Source organism: Cryptomeria japonica, chromosome 7 (assembly GCF_030272615.1).
Source record: "Cryptomeria japonica chromosome 7, Sugi_1.0, whole genome shotgun sequence".
In the NCBI taxonomy this organism is placed as follows: Eukaryota; Viridiplantae; Streptophyta; class Pinopsida; order Cupressales; family Cupressaceae; genus Cryptomeria; species Cryptomeria japonica.
The window spans coordinates 121884462-121907967 of NC_081411.1; the positions used below are offsets into that span (position 1 = coordinate 121884462).

The 23506-nt window shown below is 36.8% G+C and overlaps 2 protein-coding genes and 1 long non-coding RNA gene across 5 annotated transcripts; 1 reads left to right on the forward strand and 2 right to left on the reverse strand.

The window, feature by feature from the left end:
- The first annotated feature begins 13966 nt into the window (after positions 1-13966).
- On the forward strand, positions 13967-14975 carry LOC131045422 (uncharacterized). The gene is made up of 2 exons (XR_009105811.2): positions 13967-14594; positions 14690-14975. It is a non-coding gene; the product is annotated as an uncharacterized LOC131045422 (long non-coding RNA).
- Positions 14976-18633: 3658 nt separating this feature from the next.
- LOC131045454 (disease resistance protein Roq1-like) lies at positions 18634-23452 on the reverse strand. 3 transcript variants are annotated; one of them, XM_059207749.1, is made up of 5 exons: positions 22652-23452; positions 21147-22242; positions 20508-20819; positions 19142-20410; positions 18634-19054 (listed from the first exon to the last, which is right to left on the reverse strand). In XM_059207749.1, exons 1-4 carry the CDS (start codon positions 22756-22758, stop codon positions 19913-19915), a joined length of 2013 nt encoding a protein of 670 aa, XP_059063732.1. In that variant the 5' UTR covers positions 22759-23452; the 3' UTR covers positions 18634-19054; positions 19142-19912. The 3 variants fall into 3 exon arrangements, with proteins under 3 accessions (XP_059063732.1, XP_059063730.1, XP_059063731.1); XM_059207747.1 differs by having other exon boundaries at positions 21147-23452; XM_059207748.1 differs by having other exon boundaries at positions 18634-20410; positions 21147-23452.
- On the reverse strand, positions 18737-19909 carry LOC131855908 (putative disease resistance protein At4g19050). Its single transcript, XM_059208310.1, has 2 exons — positions 19142-19909; positions 18737-19054 (listed from the first exon to the last, which is right to left on the reverse strand). Exons 1-2 carry the CDS (start codon positions 19907-19909, stop codon positions 18737-18739), a joined length of 1086 nt encoding a protein of 361 aa, XP_059064293.1.
- Positions 23453-23506: the final 54 nt, after the last annotated feature.

A 23506-nucleotide genomic window follows, 5' to 3' on the forward strand; every position in this document is an offset into this window, starting at 1 on the left:
GATTCAATTCAAATGGAAATTGCAAATCAGTTATGTCAAATTATGACAAATTATGACAAGTTATGCACTTTCTATGCAAAATTTGTTGATTGATAATTTATGACAAATTATGACAACTTCACATGTCATTTCCATGAATTTAGGAGAGAAATAGGAGGAAATTGAAATTAGGAATTAGAAAATTAAGAAATTAGAGAATTAAGAATATAGGAATTAAGAAATTGATGAAAATTAGAAATTAGGTAAATTAATTAATAATTTGTCATTTATTAATTAATTCACAAAGAGGAATACTTAGCCAATTAAATGAACATTCAATTGTGACAAGAAAACTTAGGATAAATAAATAATTTATTAATCCTAAAGGAGGAAATGACAAACTAGGTTAAATGATTAAATCACGAAACCCTAGAAGATGAATTAGGTCTTGATGAAAGATAATTGACTCGATCATGATTCTGATTAACAAAGGACCAATGTGATAAATGATTTAATTGATAAATGCGCCAATTGATGAGGAACAATGACTAATGATCCAAATTGACATAATTGAAAAGAACGATGATTGATGACAAAATAGATTGCAAAACGACAATATTGAAAATGACCACGATTGATGACAAATCGATCGCAAAATGACAAGATCAAACATGACAATGACCGATGACAAATCGATCGTTAAACGACAAGATTGAAAATGATAAGGATTGATGATAAATCGATCGCTAGAGGACAAGATTGACAAGAGGACAACGATCGATGACAAATCGATCTCAAGATTGACAGGAGGACAAAACCCTAATTAGGATTGACGATGTCCAGAATAATGACAAATGAGCATGCACATTGATGCAATAAGATAAGATCGATTAAAATCATGACTGGAGATTGTTGTCGACAAGACCAAATTCGAGAGCGAGATAAATGAAGAATGCAGAAGAAGGACTCAATGTTCACAAATGATAAAGACCAAGTGTGTGACATAGGAGAAAATGTTAATGCGACACAAAAACCTAAAATGAGGCAATGCGCAAATGTTAAAGTATGACTCCGCAAGCGTTGACCATTTTTAGGTGTCTACAGAAAAGAAAAACTGAATTAAATATACCTAAACCAAAATCTAGAAAGAAAAACTTATATGAATGGAAAGAACACAGAACAAACTTTCCAACGATATAAAGTTTCCAAAAAACGGAGTTCGGATGCTCAATTTATGTCTATCAGAGTGCAAAAAAGAACCTATGGATTTGACAGCAAAAAATGCCATCAAAAAAGAAAAATCAAAAGTTCAAACCTCCAGATCTGGATAGAGCTCAAAAAGAGCTTTCTGACGATATAAGGTTTTGCAAAAAAAACAACTCTGTTTGCCCAAGTTATGGCAAAAAGGAAAAAACCCCTCTTGTACGGCATAAAGATTTTATTTTTATTTTATATTTTTTATATATTTGACGAAATTTTTTTGACGCATTTTCAGGCACAGTCGTACGGATTTCCGTGCCTCGAAAAATGTGCGAATAAAAAATCATGCCCCAAATGCCCCTGTCACCGAAAAATAGGCAAATTATATATCAAAATTCATGGAAAAAAGCCTTCTGAATCCAACTGTGAGGTCCTTTTGGCACCAAAATGTACCAAAAAGTCAGCTACCCCGAGAAATGGAAAAAAGCAACTGCACAAACCCCCGAATACACAGATCTGAAGAACAAGGCCCAACATCTCTCATGAAGAGAAAAGGGGCATGCAAATCTGGAGCTTTGATACCATATTGCAGTTGAGGAAAAATCAACTCTACAACTCCCAAAGATCACATGCATGCAAACCTGTCATAGAAGGAGAGAAGCAAAAAAGCTATGGAGGCCAGAATTCAGAGATCCAAAAAAAAAGGAGTCATATTGATTGTGCAACAAGAATGCAATTCAATAATTACATTTGTTAACGAAAATATAAAGAGAGAATCCTTATAAAAGGATACTCAAAACCCTAAAAGAGAAAATCCTAAAAAATTATAAGATTCCTAAGTTTAGCTTAAGCATAGAGTATAATAGACCAATAATTAAATAAATAATTATTAGCTAATAAAATATTACTCTAACACCCCCCCTTAAGATGAAATTAGGGAGTAGCTAAAAAACAACTAAGGACTAAAAACACATGTAAAAAATGCATGAAAGCAACAATGGGTCCTGACAACTAGGCCTGATGAGGTACCCATGTACAATAAAATCTCTGTAAAGTGGAGAAAAAGGAGAAAACCCTGTGGGAACAACTCTCCTCTCCATGAACAGATGAAAGCTCAAGTGAAGGACTAAGAAGCCTTCAAACAAGAGTGTTCCAGAAGATAGGAACAAAAAGAAGAGAATGAAGAACACCACTAAGGCATGAAATAGTTGCAAACATTGTTGAAGAGTAACTACTAATCTGAAGAACCTCCACTGAAATAGAACATGACCAGGTAAAGAAGATTGTAATCTGCATGAATGCCCCCAAATGACACTACTCGAATCAGATGGCAAACAAAGGCAAACAACTGAAATCAAAGATACAGATGGCATGAAACACCAAAGCCTGAAGAGCTGATCAATTGAACCAAGAAAGCATTAGAACCAACAGGATAAATCTCCCCATAATGTTGGAAAGGGAGAGGGACAGGTACACTGAAAAGAACGGCCAACAAAAACTACATGATGAAGAATCAGGAACATCGAAGGTGCGGACAAAGTGCATAGTGTCGTGGAAGGAACACTCACTTGACACACATCATGAGGCTAATGTCATGGAAGGAACACTCACATGACAAAGGTAGATGGCAAACAAAGGCAAACATCAACCCCCCCAATGACACTTTATAAGTAGTGCATGTACAGTAAGGCACAAGATGTGCAAGATCTCAAATATACAATACATGGTGGCACTTTATCTCAATGCGTTTGTATAAATAAAATGCTACAATGATCGGAAGAGACAAAAGACTGGAAATAGAAAGAACAACCAAAGACGAGACATTCTACTCAAAGAGAGAAATCCCAGTACCTGAAACATCCAAGATATTCACCAAAGTGTTGAAGAGCAAAAAACTGAATAAAATATACCTGGAGTAGAATCTAGAAAGAAAAACTTATATGAATGGAAAGAACACAAAACAATCTTTCCAACAACATAAAGTTTTCAAAAAATGGAGTTCAGACGCTCAAGTTATGTCTCCCGGAGTGCAAAAAAGAACCTATGGCTTTGACAACAAAAAACGCCATCAAAAAAGCAAAATCAAAAGTTCAAACCTCCAGATCTGGATAGAGCTCGGAAAGAGCTTTCTAACGATATAACGTTTTGCAGAAAAAAAAAACTCTGTTTGCCCAAGTTATGGCAAAAAGAAAAATATCCCTCTTGTAGGGCATAAAGATTTTATTTTTATTTTTATTTTTTTTGACGCATTTGCAGGTACATTCGTATAGATTTATGTGCCTCGAAAAATGTGCCAATAAAAAATCATGCCCCATATGCCCCTGTCACTGAAAAATAGGCAAGTTATATATCAAAATTCATGGAATCAGCCTTCTGAATCCAACTGTGAGGTCCTTTTGGCACCAAAATGTACCAAAAAATCAGCTACCCCCATAAATGGAAAAAAACAACTGCACAAACCCCCGAATACACAGATCTGAAGAACAAGGCCCAAAATCTCTCACGAAGAGAACAAGGGCATGCAGATCTGGAGCTTTGATACCATATTGGAGTTGAGGAAAAATCAACACTACAGCTCCCAAAGATCACCTGCATGCAAACCTATCACGGAAGGAGAGAAGAAAAAAAGCTATGGAGACCAGAATTCAGAGATCCAGAAAAGAGGAGTCATATTGATTGTGCAACAAGAATGCATTTCAATAACTATAGTTGTAAATGAAAATACAAAATGAGAATCCTTATAAAAGGATACTCGAAACCCTAAAGGAGAAAACCCTAAAGAATTATAAAATTCCTAAGTTTAGCTTAAGCATAGAGTATAATAGACTAATAATTAAATAAATAATTATTAGCTAATAAAATATTACTCTAACACCCCCCCTCAAGATGAACTTAGGGAGTAGTTAAAAAACAACTAAGCACTAAACAAACATGTAAAAAATGCATGAAAGCAACAATTGGTCCCGACAACTAGGCCTGATGAGGTACCCAAGTACAATAAAATCTTAGTAAAGTGGAGAAAAAGGAGAAAACCCTATGGGAACAAAACTCCTCTCCAAGAAGAGATGAAAGCTCAAGTGAAGGACTAAGAAGCCTCCAAACAAGAGTGTTCCAGAAGATAGCAACAAAAAGAAGAGAATGAAGAACACCACTGAAGCATGAAATAGCTGCAAACACTGTCGAAGAGTAACTGCTAATTTGAAGAATCTCCACTGAAATAAAACATGACCAGGTAGAGAAGATTGTAATCTGCATGAGTGCTCTCAAATAACACTACTCGAGTCAGATGGCAAACAAAGGCAAACAATTGAACTCAGAGATACAGATGGCATGAAACACCAAAGCTTGAAGAGCTGATCAATCGAACCAAGCAAGCATTAGAACCAACAAGACAAACCTCCCCATAATGCTAAAAAGGGAGAGAGACAGGTACACTAAAAAGAACAGCCAACAAGAACTACATGACGAAGAATTAAGAACATCAAAGGTGCAGACAAAGTACATAGTGTTGTGAAAGGAACACTCACTTGACACACATCATGAGGCTAATGTCGTAGAAGGAACACTCGCGTGACAAAGGTAGATGGCAAACAAAGTCAAACATCAACCCCCACAATGGCACTTTATAAGTAGTGCATGTACAGTAAGGCACAAGATGTGCAAGATCCCAAATATATAATGCATGGTGACACTTTATCTTAGTGCGTTTGCATAAATAAAATGCTACAATGATCAGAAGAGACAGAAGACTAGAAATAGAAAGAACAACCAAAGATGAGACATTCTACTCAAAGAGAGAAATCCCAGGAACTGAAACATTCAAGATATTCACCAGAGTGCTGAAAAGCAAAAAATTGAATAAAATATACCTGGAGTAGAGTCTAGAAAGAATAACTTAAAAGAATGGAAAGAACACAGAACAAGCTTTCCAGCAATATAAAGTTCGAAAAACGGAGTTCGGATGCTCAAGTTATGTCTCCTAGAGTGCAAAAAAGAACCTATGGCTTTGACAGCAAAAAAACGCCATCAAAAAAGCAAAATCAAAAGTTCAAACCTCCAGATTTGGATAGAGCTCGGAAAGAGCTTTCAAACAATATAAGGTTTTGTTAAAAAAAAACTTCGTTTTCCCAAGGTATGGCAAAATGAAAAAAACCCCTCTTGTAGGGCATAAAGATTTTTTATTTTTTTTGACAAATTTTTTTTGATGCATTTGCAAGTACAGTCTTACGGATTTTTGTGCCTCGAAAAATGTGCCAATAAAAAATTATGCCCCAGATGCCCCTGTCACCGAAAAACAGGCAATTTATATATCAAAATTCATGGAATCAGCCTTATGAATCCAACTGTGAGGTCCTTTTGGCACCAAAATGTATCAAAAAATCAGCTACCCCGAGAAATAGAAAAAAGCAATTACACAAACCCCTGAATACACAAATTTGAAGAACAAGGCCCAAAATCTCTCATGAAGAGAACAAGGGCATGCAGATCTGGAGCTTTGATACCATATTGGAGTTGAGGAAAAATCAACTCTACAGCTCCCAAAGATCACCTACACACAAACTTGTCATAGAACGAGAGAAGCAAAAAGGCTAGGGAGGCCAGAATTTAGAGATCCAGAAAAGAGGAGGCATATTGATTGTGCAACAAAAATGCAATTCAATAATTACAATTGTTAATGAAAATACAAAGAGAGAATCCTTATAAAAGGATACTCGAAACCCTAAAGGAGAAAACCCTAAAGAATTATAAGATTCCTAAGTTTAGCTTAAGCATAGAGTATAATAGACTAATAATTAAATAAATAATTATTAGCTAATAAAAGATTACTCTAACAACCTCCTCATTTTTTTATGAATCTCATTAACCTGGTAATTACTGAACATCCCCACGGAGGCATAGTAGATGTTGTAGGAGGACAAAATCCTCTGGCAAACTTGAAGCCTCCCAGGTAGGGAAAGATAATGTTTATCTCACTTGTTCAACTTTCCCTAAATCTTGTTTCTAACCCACAACCACATATCTTGTAAGCAAGGGGAAATAGGGAAGTGGATCCCCAATGATAGAGAGAAACCCACAGGAGGACCAATTAAAGTTAAGTACAATCTTCTTGTTAAGAGACTCCTTCAAATGAGAGTGGAAAGGTTTTGGTTTTCTTGATAAGGCCCACTTTCAATGTTCACAAGCTTCACTTAAACCCAAAACTTCCTCCTTGAGCTCTTCCCATTATTTGTTCATACATTTGCTCAACTCAAACTACCATGCTCTCATTCCTCAACCCATCAACTTCAACACCCTAATACCCCTGCTCACCACACATTGTTTATACTGTTCCTTAGTAGCATTTAGCTTCTTCAAAAGGTTTAGATGAGGAATTAAAAACTTTCTCTTGGTTTTGTTCTCAAAGACCTTATTAAAGCTCACTTACTCAACACTTACTCAAACCCTTCTTATAGGACTAAACCCCAAATATAGTACCACTGCTCATACTAAGGTGTTAGGAGGCTTTCTTGAGTGTTTTTAAATGATTTCCAATGGTTCTTCAAGACCATTCAACCTTTCCCAAATCGGGTTCACACTTTTTACAAAACAGGGCTAAAAAGGGCTACTAGCCGAGTAGGCCTAATTTAGGTGAATTTTGTTCACACAATGCTACGATGGTCAAAGTAACCATGGTTCTTGATTGGGATAGACTATTTGAGGTCCTAGCTCACATATTTTTCAATTTTTAAGCCTTGAGATGGTCAAATAGTGACTGTCCACATTTATAGCCATAAAGGTAGGGTTTTGGAGGGTTTTGAACCATGATGCATTAGAAATCACTTCTCTATTCTGTATCAAGCTTCCAAACTATCAATACAGCTCTGCCACACCAATTATAACCTTCCCCTATCTTTGCCCTGCAAACATTTCAACAAACACTTGGCAAACAAACACCAAGAAAGCAATTCTTGATAGCAAAATCACTGTTTACTGTTGCAACATTGTTAGTTCTGCTCATTGAAGGAAATGTAACCTGGTTTTCTTCCTTCACAATGCAAAACAACTTCATAAAAACATAAAAAACCTTCAACTAGGAAGATTTACAATTAAAACTCAATTGAAATTGACTAGGACCATCAAATTGCTTGCTTCTAACCGAGTTTCCACCATGCACTCACCTAGAACTTGGTCTCATTCATCTTTTCCATCATGTCTGACAGTAAAAATTAAAATACGATATGTAAAAAGTTCCAACTTGGTCTCCAAGGTTCAATTTTTCTTGGTTACCCATGGAGACCAAATGTTTCAACCCATTTTCCTCAAAACCCCAGTTCAGGGCAGTTAACTGGCAAAAACTAAAAGATTTTATTTGATAAACCAAAACACAGTAAAAAACCTAACACAAAGAATAAAAAATCTTACACAAAGAATAAAAAATCTTAATACAACAATAACACAAACTCCCATGAAATAACAGTATGGAAATATTGCTCTGTACAGATTGTTACAGCAGATTAAGCTTAAAAAGCATGGAAAATAGTCATATTTCATTAATTTCCTCTTGCTAATACAAAACCAACCTATTTACAATGTTTGAAGTGTCCTTATATAGTCACACTCAAACCATTCCAACCATTATGGCATCCATAACTACCTTGTAGAGTGATTTTACAACTTTTCTCACTTTTTGTCAAAATGTTGCTTAACAACATTAGCAATTTTTGACTCTTAGTGCATTTTTGACCTGCAAGACAAATATCTTCCACCTAATCATTTGAGATTGTGTAAAATCAATAAATACACCTACTCCAATTCCTTTCTAGGCTTGTTACAAGGTTTTTAACACATTTTCACTATAATGCCATTTTTGGCTTACAAGGCACTATGGGCCAAAACTGGAAAGAAAACTTGAGAAAAACTATCTAAACAACTCTAAGGTAAACTTAAACTATAATGAAACCTAAAACAAACACTTAGACTCTTATAATAGTCCTTTATTCAATTCATGATCCCATCAGGATCAAACAAGCCAAAATTGTGAAGGTGCTCCTACACCACCCAAGTACCTCACCTACTTGTTAGGTCCTGCCCATTGATATCCATAGTGGAACAACCAATCAGGTGGGTGTTCTATCCACCCTAACAAAGTGGATTTAGACTATGAGATTCTGGCACCAGAGGCCTCACCAAAGAATCTAACCTTAGTGGCCAGGGAGTCCATATTGTTCTTAGACAACTCAAGGAATAAAGTTGTATCATCTACAAACTAACTATTAAGCAGGTCAGAACTGTAAAAGAGAGTAATGCCTCTGATCCTAGGTGAGAGGTTGCCCTCTCTTAACAAATAGAAAAGTGCATCAAAGGAAATAACGAACAGGGAAGGAGCCATCTCGGGCATCCTTGTCTAATGGACTTGCCAAGTTTGAAGGCTTTTGAGATGGAACCATTAACTTCTATCTGAGCAGAGGCATCCTTATGGAGGACCTAAACAAACTAGAAAAATTCCTTGGGGAGACCAAAGGCTTCAAACATCATGGTGATGAATCCCCATTCCACTCTATCAAATGCTTTCTCAAAGTCTAGTAAGAACATAGCAACCTTCTGATTGGTCACCTTAGCCCATTCCATGGCCTCCCAGCTAGTGATAAGATTTTTAAGGATGTATCTACCTTTTATGAAACCAGTTTGCATGGATAAATTGAACTTAGGCAAAATACCTTCAATTTTGAGGGCCAAAACTTTCGCCATAATCTTTTATGAAACATTCAAAAGGGTAATGGGACACCAATTCTTAATCAGAGATTTGTCCCCATCTTTGGGGAGTAGTTTAATGATACCCTTATTGATGTCAAGGCCTGGAGATCCTTTCTCTAGAGCTTCTTCATAAATTTCTAGAAGATCATCAGTAATCCAGTTAATATTAGCCTTGTAGAACTCAATGGGGAGTCCATTAGGACCAGAGGCCTTATCATCCTTAAGTGTCCTGATGGCCTTTTTGATCTCATCCACTGTGATGGGTCTTTTAAGATTCTGGCTATCCTCATTGGATATACGCTTAGGGATAAGATTTATGCACCTCTCCCTGTCTTCATAGGAGGAGGGGGAGTCTTCAGAAGAAAATTTATTTTGATAGAAAAGCAAGAATTCTTTCTTGATATCATCCACATTAGAAATGTCTTTATCATCAACTCATAGCCTATCAATTTTCTCTCTGCATTGTTTTTCTCTTAGGATATTAAAAAATAATTTAGATCCTTTGCTCTAGTCATTGCTCCAACCACCTTAGTGTTCAGGAGGCTCCTCAAGTTATCTCTTGCCTAAGCCACACATTGGGAGAGTTTTAAGTTGTCGGGGTCCTTTTGGACCTGCTCTTCAGCATTATGCAGGTTGTCCAAGATGATCCTCTCAAAGTATCTGAGGTCTTTTGCTATCTTTTGGCCAACAATTTTCAATAAACATTGCCAACTACTAATATTTTTATTCCACCTTATAATGTGGGAGTATGAGTCATTATTCCACTTGTTGATTTGTCTGATAATGAAGACAATAGCAAGAACATCTTGGTCATCCAACATCTTAGTGTTCAACATAAATTTCTCATAACTAGCAACTATGGATGGTGCGCTATCCCTCAAACAAACGTGAGCAATAATTAGGTGGTGGTCAGAAAGAGAGACTGACCACACCACCACAAAACTGTCGTGATCATCAAGAATACAGGAGAAGAAGTCCTTATCAGCATAAAACCTATCAAGTCTACAATAGATCATATTGCATCATTTCTGATAATTGCGCCAGGTGAACAAGGTCCCCTTATATTCTTGTCTCAAACCCTCAAGAGGGTCAAAGAGCCTCCTCATGCTCTTCATCATGTCCCAATGAATCCTCTCACCTCCTTTCCAATCCAAGCCAACTCCACCCATTTTGTCTTCCTAATTCTCAATCATATTGAAGTCCCCCCCAGAATCCAACGAATATCAGGAAGGGTGCATAACCACCTCCATAGATCTGCCATATCTCTATAGTCATTAGGCGCATATATTGAGCAGATTCCAATAGTAAAATTGTCAATCTTGAGAGAGACCCAAGCCACTTTATTACATGGAGAGTGACCAAAACTAAGTATGGAATCCCTCCATTTACCATTGATTAAAAGCTCAATACCTCCTTTCCCTTTATCATGCTTGGTGAAAAATTTAATAACATCTCTCTAGATGAAGTCTAGATTCACTTCTAGTGTGAATTTGATTGCTTTAACCTCTTGCAACATCAGAAAATCAACATCCCTATGCTAGTTGAGGAATCTCCTGATGATGTGCTTCCTGTCAGGGAATTCAATTCCTCGAATGTTCTAAGATATGAACTTCATCATGCACAAAGGATCTTACTTAGACTCCTTGGTAGTCCTAAAACTACTAAAGCATTTAGGGAAGTCAGTCTTCCGATCAAGCTTCTTGGGAAGGGGAGAGATCTTATTCTTGGAACCTCTAGGTCTTCCCCTCTTCCTCCTAGGGCAGGAATTGGAATCATTACCATCCATTTCCTCAATCTCCCCCCTTCAGTCTCACCATCATACATTGAATCTTCACCATGGTCAAAATCCCCACTTGTGACTAAGATGTCGAAGGCCATTTTGGTCTCCACCTCGGACTCACAAATGCCATCAGCGACACCTCCTCCACCTGCATCTGCATCAGACATGCCTAGGCTGGACAAGGTAGGAATATAATTAGGGTTGGCTTTGCCAACAGAGGGGTCAATAGTAATGATCTCAAAGAAAGCAGAGTTTGCATCAGAGCCGACATTAGTCATTGAGGAGGTAAGTGTCTTATCATCAAGGGGTTGGGTGGGGAGAGGAATTCCCTCTTCCCATGGGGATCCAAAGTCACATGGTTTTCAACTGAATCCATGGTCAAGGGCGGAGTTTCAGACAAAATATCAAATTTATTAGAGACCTTAACAGACTCTGGATCATCGAGGGGGTAGAATTCCCAACCCCACCTAGCTCATTGGTGGCACGGTCTAAGCCCTCAAATTAACGAACAATGGATTTAACCAAAGAGTTATTTTAATTCTTACCAACAAATTTAATCACAGGCGGAGTATAAAAAACATTGTCATCCATGGGCGTTGAGGTAGAATCCTTACACGAGGGAATAACTAGTGAATTGTCACCCCTGTTTCTCATAGTTTCCCTAATCTTCTCTAGGGCCAACTGTTGCACATTCTTCTTTCTATTCTTCTTAGATTTAGGCACAACAAGCTTAAAGCCATCTTTTTGAGGCTCCTGAAGTTGGGAAATGGCTTCAAAGACCGCAGAGTGTGGAGGGGGTCGACGTTGAAGGCTCCAAACTCCACATTATTGTCAAGCACACAAATCTCTTTAGGAGGCTCAAACACAACCTTATTAACCTCCTCCTTCAAAGAATCAAGTTTGGTAATCAACGACTGGGAATCCATAGGCTTATTCACCGATGGGGGGTCCTTGCTGTTGCGGTCTAGAGCCACATTACCATCATTAGGGTTTTTTAAAAACCCCTCTCCTAGACGAGAGAATAGGGCAATTTCTTCTAATATGCCCGTCTCTTCTGCATAGGAAGCACACATTAATCCCACCTAGGGTTTCAATAAGGTAGGAGATGGGCTCATTATCGAGTTTAATATCGATGAATCTAGGTATATCACAGACATGATTAATAGAAACCAAATCTCTGGCATCCAAGTGAGGGACAAGGCTAGGGGAATCATCCATCCTTATGACCTTGCTAATATGTTCGACAATCTGTGGGATAAACTTCCACAAGATGGGTGACAATTTTTTAATTTGAATCCACCTAGGGCATGATAATGCCAAAATTTCTTCACTAACTGCATCATGAGTCTACTTTAGGGCCCGAAAAGTGCATTTACCTACGACCCAATACTGTTTTTTGATAATCTTCACCTGAGATTTATGATCTTTGAAAAAAATAACAAACAAGCCTTTTGTATCATACGACAGAATGAAATATGAAAACCAAGTTTTTTATTCCACACATTTTTAAATCAATCATCTAAAAAATTTCTAGTAGGGCATTTATCAACATCCATTGCCACAAAAAAGATTGCAATATCTTTCAACCTAATTTTTTCCATGTCTATTGCTTTCCACATTAATTCATTAGGCATGATAGATAGAGTCAGCAAGGGAGGGCTAGGGCACTTACCTCTTCTTCTACCACCGCCATCGCTCTCTGACTCGGAAGAACTTACCAGAAAAAATTTGGCTTTGTCAAGGATATGGAAGGCCAAGTCAATCAAGACCTCCTTAAAGGATTTAGCATTAACAATCTCAGCCTCAACCCGCAAGGCATCTGACCGCTCAACAATAAATGTCAGCCTGTCCAAAGCGTCTCCCATTGCAGATCATACGCATCTACATGTGCAGCCTAAAAACCAACCAACAGAGCACACAAGGAAAATAAATGCAAAAGAAAAGGCAGAGCGAGAGCCTTACCAGCGTGGAGGAGGTATTACCACCTCCTCCAAGAGCAAGGGGTGACCCCTCAACAAGCCCTCAACCAAGCAAGCCACGTCACGGTTACAAAGCACCCATAGTTTGAAACTCTTTTGATATGGAAGATTATATAAAGTCTCATTTTCTGCTCAATCTTTATTTGATGCGAAGGATTTTGCTATGTTATATGTCATTAAAAAGGGAAGTGATTATAAAAACAGGGGAAAGTGCTTAAACTTGTTCTATATTTTAGTTGAATCAACAATATCTTAGCAAGAAGTTTGTGTTACATTGGTCCAATCTAGTTTAAATTATGTTAGCATTTGATACATGCACTTTTTTGGTTATATCATTACAAACATAATGCTATGATAACAAGGACCTTATCATCAATTGTTAGAACCTTAACGAAGTTCTACAAAAGACCAATTATGTGTTTGGAGTGACAAAATAAATAAATTTGGAACTTATGCACATATATTAATTCACCTATGTGAGCCTTGGTTAATACAAAGATGACAAAACACACATTGTTCAAGATTTTATTTGGAGGTAGAGATTTAAAAGTTATACTTATGTCAAAATACATTTGTTAGTTGTGCTTTCATCCAAAGGTGGTAAATTTGGGCATGACAACTTGAGATATAGAAAATAATAGCAACAATAATTTAGAGCTTGATTTTGATACCATGCACAAGGGTTGCACTTTCTTAAATACAAAGCTTCACATCCATCACCATCATTGCATTCGAATAATAAATGCCAATGCTTTTATGTTTTCATTAAATTCATGGGTGTCTTAATACCTTCAAACTTTTTTTTAATGTCATTCATTGGGTTTATGTAGACCATATGAGCCCATAAAAGGTTTGAGTGTGGTCTTGTTATTAGACATCTTTAATGATTCATCAAACAACCTTTTTTTTAATGTCATTCATTGGGTTTATGTAGACCATATGAGCCCATAAAAGGTTTGAGTGTGGTCTTGTTATTAGACATCTTTAATGATTCATCAAACAACTAACTTCTAGGTGTGCAACATTTAGATTCTTAATCTTTTCATCATGACTTTTCCTTCCTTCCTTTAATTAAATGATAACATATATCATTTTCTCATGAATTGTTATACTTAATTACTATGAGGCGGGTGCATTCTATCAGCCCCATTGACAACACTCTAGACTTAAAAAAGATGGCCCCACCTAGTTGTGTCCATAGACAATAAAATTGTAGAAGGAAATGTGAAGAAGTAATGTATATAAAAAACTCCCCTTAAATGCTGCTTCTCAACATTAAATCAAAAAGGCGATGAGGAAATTCGTTGGGTAAAGGAGCGAATGAAGGTCGTTTTGCTAGCAGACCCTATTATTTCGAATCCTTACCTGCACAGTAGAAAAAACTTCCGACTAGAAACCAAAAAGCCCATTTACATTTCATAAAACCCCGAGAAGTGGTAATCAATTGGAACGCAGGGGCTGAGATATTCAAGTTCTTCCCACACGACCTACAGCGAGACTAAGAAAATACAAGGAGCAAACAAATATTGGAGCATGAAATGGGTATTCGGAAATGGCTGGGCCACATTACAGAACCAGATAATCAACCTTCTGCTTTACAAAAAAGATGACCAGAGACCTGAAATAGGAGAACAAGGCTTCAGGTTCCTTCGTTGTAGTAATAGGAGGGTTTTGGAGATGCCTAATGAGGGCTGGCGATATGGCACATGAATAACATTTTTTCAGGTTTTTAACTGTGAAGGATGAGATATTTTGTTTGTTTGAGGGGGCTCTCTAGAATCTGCTGAGCTTAAAGCTGCAATACTGGCTGTCTGTTCAATTCTCGTTTTAACTATAAAATCACAATTTAATGGTCCTCTGTAATCTCATCAGCAACTTCTCTGAAGCTGTTACAGACATTTTTTTTAAGGGGTTTTAATAAGGTAATGCAGATAAATTTGACTATTTGATTTGAATAGCTCCTCTTTGATTTCTCAATGCCATTTTCTTGAGTCGGTTTAATTGTGTTTATGTGCAGGGGTAGAGGGCAGAGTGTCTAGAAAGGGAGGAGCTTCGCCCCATTTTAGGGTTACGAATTTCAGCATTGCGGCCACACGACCTCAAGGTGGAGTCATGCGCTCCTTATTTGGGGTTGTAGCTTCTTGTGGCTGTCCCCATTTTTTTTCTCTAATTTGGCCTCTATTGTTTGGGGTTTATAAATTTTTCTATAAAAGGTTTTGTTTATTATGTATATATCTCCGATTGTATTTTCTTGGTCATTTAGCTGATGGACATGAGTAAAATATGAATTCACAAATTTTTCATCTTGTTATTACAGTTGATTCAGTTAATATACATAAAGCATTTCTGCAAGTCAGTCCTTTACATCAAAAGATCTAGGTAGAACTTTGAGGTAACCTGTAGCAGCTATGCCAATTGATATAAGTCCAAGGCCAAATGCTCATACAAAATTTCTTTTCCGCAATAGCTCTTGCATAATAAACGCATCTTCCCTAAACCATAGACATACAAAATATATTTGTTTCTACAACAAATCAGCATCAATTTGAACTTGACGGAATTAGTTTTCTGGGTACGTTTGGCTCGAATACAAATAACCCGAATAAGTTTTCGGAAAAAAAGGAAAATATTGATTTTATGTGGAAAGGACACTAAAATGGAGGCATGGAGCACCCAGTACTTCAAACGCCCTTGGTTGCCTATCCATTTGTAGATAGATATCGTTTTTTATTGAGGATTGTTCACATGTATATATCAGAGACTGTTGTGTACAATCTGCCCTAAAGATTCGGACGAAATACAAAAATTGTGAAATTTCTACTAATCATAGCACAGAGCACTGAGTTTGCTGAAATATATTTGTGAGTCATTAACTATGAAATTAATATAAATTCTTGAATTATATTTTTTTCGGCCCATTGCATATTCAGATTATGGTATGACAAGTATAATGTAGACAATACAAATATGAAGGTTTGTGGGAGGAAAAGGTTAAGAAACTTATCTGCGAAACAGAGTGTATCCAATACAGGGGCCTGCTTTAAGTGATACCAATTGTAAAGAGAGTTGCAAATCGGAATTTTGCACAGGGAGCTGTGACTTCATAGACCTTATTTCCACCTGTCATTGGAAGGAAAAGGTAAAGAACGTATGTACAAAACAGAGAATGTGTCCTATACAGAAGCCTGATTAAGTAGACAGAAAAGCTTGCTTAAGTGATTGCAGAGAGGATTGCAAGTCGGAGAAATTTTGCACTGAGAGCTGTGATTTCAAAGGCCTTATTCTCATCCGTTTTTGTTACAAGCATTGATGATACATTTATAACATGCGAGGATTATGAATTATGGTTCTTCTTCATGACGGCTTCCATCTTTTATAGTTACAGAATTTACTCTCATCTGTCTCATATATTTCTGTGTTTTCTATTTCTATTATAGAGTTTTTATAGATGTATGCATATATACTAGTTACACGATTTAATATGCCAAAGTAGGATAGCATTCAATGCTGTGGAAGCATAGGTAGATCGTTTGTAGAGGCTAAGCATTTAGTTCATGCTATTGGTTTTAGTGTGCAGGCCAGTCACCACCATAGTAACTCGATTGGGGAAATAGAAACATCTGGTAATATATATCGGCAAATGATAAGCAGTGTAGGCTTGCGATTAAACTATGAAATGAACAGTGAAAGATCCCAAGGCTACGAGTGAGGGCTTCGTGTGCTCATACAGTAATACAACAGCTGTGAGAAGCACTTAACATGCTGTAATGCGGAATTTGAATGTTGGGTACCAATAACTCGATTGAGAGACTTAGGGACTAGGGGTAGCGAGTAAACACATAACTAAGGGTTTAAACACTTAATAGAAGCATCCCTAATTGTGAACCTTCGAACATAAATCTTTTCTGAAATTTAGGAGAGGCAATAAAACATCGCAACAAATCTTTATAGGAAGCAAGAGGAATATCTCATTCAATCATGCTCTCTTTGTAGTGAATCTAAGCCTCTTAATAAAAAAAATACTTCATATCAACCGCTTCTTATTCCCTCTCAAATATGGTAGTCTATATCTACGGATGTTTTAGTGGGTTACCATCTTCATTCTTTACAACAAAAATCGCAGATGTTCTTAAGACTACATAATTATTTGTTAGTAGTGTATGGTGTGTTATTTGTTTGCCTTTTTATTATTATTTCTAATCATGATTCTAATTTTTGAGTCAATTTTGGAAGTCACTTGGCTGTCGTTTTGGGGTCTCAATTTCACTATTATACCACTTTCCATCTACAAACAAATGATCAAATTAAAGTTCTCAATTAAACTCTAGTTCATTATATTAGGTTATTTTATAATAAGAATAAGCAACGGCGTTGTTATCTTTATAATTTGTAGCACGATTATAATTGATCTTCACATGTCTGTATAGGTCATTCTCCTTGTGAGTTATATTATGGATATCATCCTCTCGATCCATGTGAGATTCTACTTTCTCATTCTTCAACTTCATCACATCAACAATTTCTGATTTTATTAAAAACATGACAAATATTCGTGCAGATGTGTAGGCAGCTCTTTAGACTTCTTAGGGTAAGTATAAGGAGATCTGTGATAAGCATCGCATCCCTTCCAACTTTTAGGTTGGGGTTAAAGTCTAACTTTATATGAATAAACATAAATTTAAGGGTCATCAATATCATAAGCTTAAAACTATTCAATTGGACAGTATATCATTACTCAATAGATAGGAGGTAATGGTTTCAATATTGATCTCACTTTCTAGCTTAGCATTGATGAGGTAATTAATGTTAATTAGTGGAAGTGGTATGAGCCACAAGTTAGTCGGGAAAAAAATTTCAACTCTCTTATTTCAAACATAATATTCTAGCGTCCTTGATGTTTGGACACACACTACCAAGAGATGCATTAGCACTACATACTAATTGTTTTTAAGGGTACATTGCTAATCTAAACTAAGTGAGTCTTCCAATCATCATTTGACCAATTTTTCTGCTATCTTAAGAAGAAAATGGAAAAACTTCTCTAAACAAGGAGAAATTTACAAAACTTTTTCTCTAAATTAGAAATAACATTTGATTAGGTAGTATAGTATAATATTAATATATAATTACTCTATATTTTTTAGAAGCTTCTTGGTGCCTATCTCATAGGCAATTTTTTAAATCTCCCTCTTCTGAAAATATTTTTGTATACTTATATAAACTTGTAATGATATTACTTTTATTACGGAAAAATCTATTATATGATATTCATATCAAAAATCTGAAGAGCTATTCTTTATTTTAAATTACAAACTACCAAATCGAATCAAGCAGTTCTTTTGCAATATCAATACAAGGGAAAGGAATCATTTGTTATCACATTTGTTGATTTAATGTTCAAATTTTTTAACAATATTGCACCAGTAGTTGTGACTTGAAAAGATAGTGTTGATGATGAGTATCCATAATTGAATGAAATAAATTTCTTGGATTTAAAAGCAACAAATCTTGTGACACCACATTAGCACACGAATAAAACATGACTTAGTGCACAATCATAAGTCTCACTTTTTTGGGCCTTTTTGAGCACCTTGACTAAAGGCATGCTTATGTGACATCATATTTGATGATTTGGCCCTAAAACCTTAATAATAAGCAGGGGACTTGCGAAATAAGCTGCTATAAAAAATTGATAATGATTTGAAATTCACATAAGATTTTGAGAAGCGCAAAATTAAGATACCCAATTATTATATCTTCTCCACTAATCAACTTACTACATATAACAAAATTTGCAGACCATTATATAATTCATTTATTCACCACACTACAACATACACTAGCACTCCCTTCTCTTTCATTCTCTGTCCAACATAAAATCATAGAAAAGCTGATAAAAGCTCACCCTTTTCTAAAATAATACATACTACATTCGACTCACACATAAATGGAAACTGTTAATGGACAAATAAGCAAAAAACAATTAATCAAAACTGTAAATTTTCTATGGCTGGTTTTGTCAAGGTTGTGACTGTGCCAGGTTCCGCGTTTGTGCAAGTGCCAACTATTCCAGGAGTGCGAATAATTGGTAAAAAGCTTCCACAACTCTTCCCTCTTGGCCTGTCACTACCATTGCTTTATTGCCTGTAAATCTAGTGGCGTAGTTGTACGTACAATAGCCTGCGTTTTGGCGGAACACACCTATATATACAACTTGACTCTTCTCATCATAATACAAAATATAAGCGGAATCTCGAATCTTTAAGAGATCGGACCCAGCTTCCATCTCTGTGACCGTAAGACCAGGAAACCCCAAAGAGTTTACTGTTGACTTCACAAAATTGATCACGCTACCTTGTATCTCCATTTCGCTTGGACATTCCTACAAATCGAATTGTATGCCGCATTTTCAGTCATAAACATGAACATTTTTAGAATAATGAAAAATCTGAATTTTAGACAGTTTTACCTTCATAGACTGAATACAAGGTTTAAGAGCTGATATGGTGTCGCATTCGAGCTCTAGCCTTTCCAATCTTTGCATTTTCTCCAAATTCGGTATACCTGGTACTTTCAAGCCTATTTTCAGTGTCTTCAATGACTTACAGTGTTCCAAACCTTCTATTTTCTCAACTTTTGGGCATTCACTAATTCTGAATTTTTTCAGTGAAGCCAAGTATAAGAAGCTTGGAAGCTCTTCTATCTCCGGACAGTCAGATATTTCCAGTTTCTTAAGGTTTGCGAGACTACCAATACACCTGATGTTCTTCAGCACTTTGCAATTGCATATATCTAAAATCTTGAGTGATACTGGAAGCGTCTTTATCTCCATTAAATGGTAATTCCACCAAATTTCGAGAGTTTCAAGACTGGGACAACAATCATTGGAAATTAACATCCTGGAAAATTGTTTGCAATCTTCTAAGTCTTTTTTCTTAAGCATTTTATATGAAGCAGCAGCCCCGGCATCAAAAGTCGTTTCACTGACAGAATTTACTATTGACATATTTATCAACGAGCATAATCTTCCAGGAAAATTCAGCAAGCTTGACAACAAAAGACTCTCAATTGTTAGCGACTTTAAGCTGCCCAGTTCACCAATGTTTGTTGTTGAACCCCTTAAACTGATACAACCTTGTAGATCCAACACTGTCAGGGACACCTGATTTATGATTTGACAAGGCAAATCTTCTAGTTTCTTGCAAAAGCTGAGGTTCAAATACTCGAGCTTTCTCATGTGCTACAGCATATCCAATCTCAGTTTAATCTTTTCACAGTACTTTAAATTTAGAGATTTCAGGTGTATCAGCTGCTTGAATGAATCCGGCAACGTCTTCAACTGCTTACAAGATTCCAAATCTATAGTCTGCAAGTTTATTAAATCACCGAAACCAGCAGGTAATGAAGATAGGATTTCACAGCCTGTTAAATTTAGATATTTCAGGTGTATCAGCTGCTTGAAAGAATCTGGCAACGCCCTCAAGAGACTGCAACACTGTAGAGATAAATGCTGCAAGCTTAGTAAATTACCAAATCCAGCAGGTAGTGAAGATAGCTTTGTACTGCTTGATAAAGCCAAAAGCTCCAGTGAGTGGAGCCTACATAACTCTTCTGGCAAACTGTCACCACCAAAGTAACAGTCAATCTTTTTCAAGTGCTTAAGGCGCCCCACTGAGTGTGGAAGCGATTGCAATTTACTCACACCAAATATAATAAGCTCTCTCAATTGCAATGGAGGCTGCAGGCAACCAATATTCAATTCAATTCAAATTAGAAAACATAAAGTACTGAAAAGTTCATTAGTATTCTTCCTCAACATGAATAGAAATACTTACATCAGCATTGCTCTCCCACAATTCTTCCAACTCATTAGCACCCGAAAGCTCTAAAACACTCAAATTTCTCAGTGTAAACCATGATGGAAGGCTTCTATGAGGAAAATTCTCCCAGCGGAGCCACACAATATCTTCAGATAATGATGCAAACTCTTCCGTGAACTCAGTTCCTCTGACAAAAAGAATTTGTAATTTAACAGACAATCTAGGGAACTTAGATTGTCTCTTTGACGTTCTCATTAGTGGATACCTGTACTCTTTGAATGCACAAAAAGCATCAGCACTTTGAATACCTCGAACCAGCATTCTTTCCTGTATGAACAAACAGGAAATGCAAAGCTTGTCAATCAAACTCGGTGAAAGCAGAGGCAGGCAGACAGTGTGACAAACTATTATTTCAGCTGTAAACAGAACCTCTTTATCTTGTGTACTAAGTTTTGACTTATTTAGATGGTCTTTAAAATCACACTAATACACTCATTCTATTAACCACACAAGTGTTGTTTCAAATGCCACAAAGAAAAATAAAAGCTTAAAAGATGCTGTTTAAACCCGACCCAAACTAATTTGTAACACCTTCACTTATCAACGATTAAGAAAAGGTTGTAATATAAGAAAATTTGCCAGTATTAACCTTACCAGGGAATGTTGCTTTATCTGCTCTGGAAACCAAATACGATATGAGGAATGTCTACTTGCAATTTCTCTTCCCATATCCCTAAGATTATCATGCATCCTTATCTTATCCGCGTAGGAGGGGCTTTGCCCAGGGTAGACTGGATCGGAGACCAGCTCCACAAGAGATTTATTCACAAGTGTTTCTAAACCAGGCGCACCACTCCAACCCGATCCATCCCACACTGCTATGGCCTTGCTTTTATTTTCTCCAATTAGAAAACATGCTACATCCAAGAACATTTCTTTCTCTTCTTCATCGAGCGCATCGTAGCTAACTTGTAGCCTTTGTTTGATGTCGGTAGGCAATATTCTTGATAGCTTTCTTAATTGGGATTTCCAGTTAGCTTTGGAGTTACTGCCATATAGCTGACCCCCAAATACCTTCAGTGAAAGAGGCAAACCGTTGCCTGCCTTCAAGAACTTTTCAACCAGCGATATAAATCCAGCAGGTGGGGAGGGTTGCAAGAATGCATGCCAGCAGAAGAGCTTCTCAGCGTTTGACCTGTTGAGTCTTGGCATTTTATAAATGCAGGAGAGACCCCATGAATAAAGAACTCCCAATTCCCTTGTTGTGACAATGACCATACTTTGGGATCCAAGATTGTCTTTGTTTGGCAGTAGAGTATTCAGCTGGTCGACGTGATCAATGTCATCCAAAACTATGAGCACCCGATGAAAGCGCAGACGATTTCCCAGAACGGCCTTGCCTTCATCTACATGATCGAATGGCAAATGATCAACACCAAGGTCCCTCAGAAGCTTTTTCTGCTTTTTAGCTAGGGCATACTTTGATGCTGCATCTCGCACATCGAAAACAAAACTGCATCTGTCGAAGGAGGAAAAGTTCCTGTTGAATAGTTCTTTGGCCAGTGTGGTCTTACCACTACCTCCCATTCCCACGATCCCGGTAATCTGCACTTTCTCTTTACTTACAACTGATTGGAATCCTTCTACAAGATCATCTAACCCCTGCGGATGCTCTGCTACTGGCAAGGATACCATTTTAATGGCTTTGATTGCACAATTCACAATATTCTTCAAAATTCTGGCCTCATCCCTGACATTTTGAACCGAAATTTTTAAACAAAATAGAACACAATATCCTGCTTGAATAATGTCGACAAAATATAATAGAAGTAGAACCAATATAAAAGAGATTTCAGATTTACCATGGAAGAAATGAAAAAGAACTGTTAGAGAATAGAAAGTCATATATTTAAGGGTTTAGTTATGTGAGTTTAGGACTTTCTCTCTTTAATGAAAGATTGTATATAAAATAGCTTTGCAAGTGGTTTTAAGAAAAGGTTTGGAGTAGGTTAGTAAATATAAAACAGTTGGATTGAGGCTTTTAAGAAGACTGTCTAATTATATAAATATTCTCTTTTCAGTTCCAAAGATAAATTAAAATAAATGCATAGCTCTGTTTTTTTATTCTGTACTATATATACATAATCATTCTTGTTAACCTGGTAGCCGGAATGGAATGAAATGTTGTAGAGTGCCCTTTTCCACTCGTCAAGCTTTTCTGGGGAGTATTTTCCCTTCTTCCCATGCTCTGAAAATGCTTTGGCATACATACCTTCTCCTAGATCAATCCATCTAAGCTCAGAGGGCTCAACATGATAGAAAATGGGAATGATTTTAGCACCAGTTTTCAGCATGAAGGATAGCTCAGCCAAACACCATGGGGATTGAGCATAGTTGGGAGAAAAAATGGCAATGTGAAGGGCAGCACTATTTATGGCGCGTTGTATTTCTGCTGGCATGACATCACCAGGCTCAAGAGCTTCCACATCGAGAAACACATGCAATCCCATGGGATGAAGTTTATGGTAGATGGCAGTAGCTAATGTGTGTTTGACATCAATTCCACGATGATTAATAAATATGTCCCACGGCTCTTTTGAGGTGGATTCAAGGTAAGGTGCAATTTGATCAAAAGCGTTTTGTAGCTGAGATTCATGTTGCCTGGGTGTGGAAGAGGAAGCCATTTCTATTGTGAGATACTGAAATGAACGCAGATAAAAGGAAATGGGTGGTCGCCTACTTTATGGTAAGACGAAGGATTCCAAGGCAAATGGGCAGGTTAATCAGCTCAAGTAATTTGTAGCGGAGAAGATTTCAGTATGCAAATTTGTCTGTGGACGAGATTTTTCATAGTCGAATCAGGAAATTTGTGGAAGAGATTTTTTCAGCTGTAATTTAGTCAAGTCAGAAAAATATTTTGTGGAGGAGATTTTTTCATAGTTCAAGTTAAGAAACTTGTGGAGGAGATTTTTTCATAGTTCAAGTTAAGAAACTTGTGGAGGAGATTTTTCCAG